Here is a 2,049-nt window from a genome sequence, read left to right as displayed (position 1 = left end):
TACCATGTGCCCCTGGAATCACTAACCAAGCCCGCTCTCCTGCTGACACGTGCTGTCCCGCAATAGTCCTGGGGGGGGTCACTATGGGAGGCTCCTTCCTACTTTCCTGGTGTGCCCACATCTCTCATCATACTGTGTCAACCTTAACTTGTAAGCAGCTCTTTGGGGCAGCACAGAGCCTCTGCCAGTAAAGCACCAATGCATGTTTATGACACCCTGAATAAATCAGATAACAGTGGGATGGGCAGAGGCTAAAATTGCTGTCTGGCTCACTGGAGGGAGAACAGGTAACCCCAGCTACTGCTAAAAATCTGTGTGCCTTGAGAAGTTGTCATTCATGTTGACCTCAGCAGCAAGGCAAATAAAGGAAATAACAGCTTCCACACAGCAGCTGGCTGCAACTGAATTTGTTTCCAAATATGAAAGTGGATAGAAATCTCACCAGGAGAATGACCGGGCACATTGAGCAAAGGAAACCATGGATCACAGCAGCAGTTACAGCACTCTGCGGTGTGACAGCCTCTCGAAACAGATATGCCTTCCCCTTTGTTTGTGCTTCGTGGTTTATTGATTGATTATTCAAGCATGGTGTGTGGCTTCTGGCGCTTCCCCTGCACCCAAGCATGGTTCAAAACATCTTCGATTCGTAGCCGGTGAGACACATCGGGCTGCAGCATACGGAAAATAAGATCTTTGCATTCATGTGTCAAAGACTCAGGGAAGATCACTCGGTGTTCCTTCTGAAAGCGGAGCATTCTCTTCACATTGGAGTCATCGTATGGCATGTATCCACTGACCATCACATACAGAATGACGCCCAGACTCCATATGTCATAAACTTTGGGCTGATAAGGAATGCCTTCTATCACTTCAGGAGCAGCATAAGCAGCAGAACCACAGAAGGTCTGACTGAGGATCACTTTCCCATTCTCATCCTGGAAGCACCGTTTGGAAAAGCCGAAGTCAGACAGTTTGATGTTCATGTCTTTATCCAGGAGGATGTTGTCACATTTCAGGTCCCTGTGGACCACGTCCAAATCGTGGCAGTACTTGACGGCACAAGACAGCTGGCGAAACATCTTGCGAGCTACTTCTTCAGGCAGACCTCTGTTTCTCTTGATGAACTCCAGTAAGTCTCCTCGAACACCGAGCTCCATGACTATGTAGACTTTGCCAGACGTCTCAAAGATCTCATAGATCTTGATGATAGAACAGTGGCTCACTGTTGCCAATATCTCCAATTCCCTGGGGAGAAATTTTTCCAAGAACTCAGGAGGAACATTTTTCCTGTCCGTAATCTTCACTGCCACGTGGAATTTCAGGCGCTCAGAGTAGGCGCATTTCACTTTGGCAAAAGAGCTCTCTCCTAAATTGCTCCCCATGATGTAACCTTTCCTCTTAAGGACTGCAGCATCATCCATGGTGCCAGAAGCAACAAGTGCCTCGGAAGGTGAAACCTACAACTCATCTGTACATAAGCTAGCAGTGTATTCCTTTGCACTGCATGATGGTTGACTCTGGTGTCTGAGTCCTTTGGAGGTTACTGATCTGAAACCGCTTGGCATTGTTTAATAGATGATGTCAGCAGGTGAGGTCATAAAGCAAAGCTGTCATGAGTGGTGACTGACTGTATAATTCAGTGGCATTATAAAGCAAAAGCCAATCACAGGGATGATAAAATTTCATACATCAACGAAAAAAGACATCACCTCGTGTTCTGGAACCCCTTTATAGAGGATTGTTCTATCTTACAAGGGGAAAGAGGTTGGTTTAAAAAGATCTCCTGTTTGGTTTTGAAACTAAAATCGCTTCATTCCACTTATTTGCTCAGCCTAGTACTTAGGTATTATTTATCCCTGCTTCTGAGCCTGCTACTCTGTGCCTCTATTGCAGCCTCAACACACTTGAATTTTCTAGCCTAACGCTCTCCCCATCCTTTCATTTGGTCTAAAGTACTATCCTTGGGGTGGATAGCTGTACTGATGCCAGGTTTGTACATAAGAAGGAGAGGTTATGTAAGGGGAAAGATAAGGCAATGCTCATTCCGTG

At 46.1% G+C, this 2,049-nt stretch overlaps 1 protein-coding gene across 1 annotated transcript; it reads right to left on the bottom strand.

Annotated features, from left to right (window-relative positions):
* Positions 1 to 575: 575 nt before the first annotated feature.
* Positions 576 to 1,421, bottom strand: LOC311531740 (testis-specific serine/threonine-protein kinase 1-like; the record flags this gene model as incomplete). Its single annotated transcript, XM_084649407.1, has 1 exon — positions 576 to 1,421. The coding sequence occupies one exon, from the start codon at positions 1,419 to 1,421 to the stop codon at positions 576 to 578; it is 846 nt and encodes a 281-aa protein (XP_084505533.1).
* Between the last annotated feature and the right edge of the window lie 628 nt (positions 1,422 to 2,049).

Source organism: Lepidochelys olivacea (assembly GCF_965140295.1).
Source record: "Lepidochelys olivacea isolate rLepOli2 genome assembly, chromosome: 15".
NCBI classification, from domain to species: domain Eukaryota; kingdom Metazoa; phylum Chordata; order Testudines; family Cheloniidae; genus Lepidochelys; species Lepidochelys olivacea.
The sequence above is the reverse complement of the archived record's forward strand: the minus strand, read 5'-3'. Positions and strand labels throughout refer to the sequence as shown.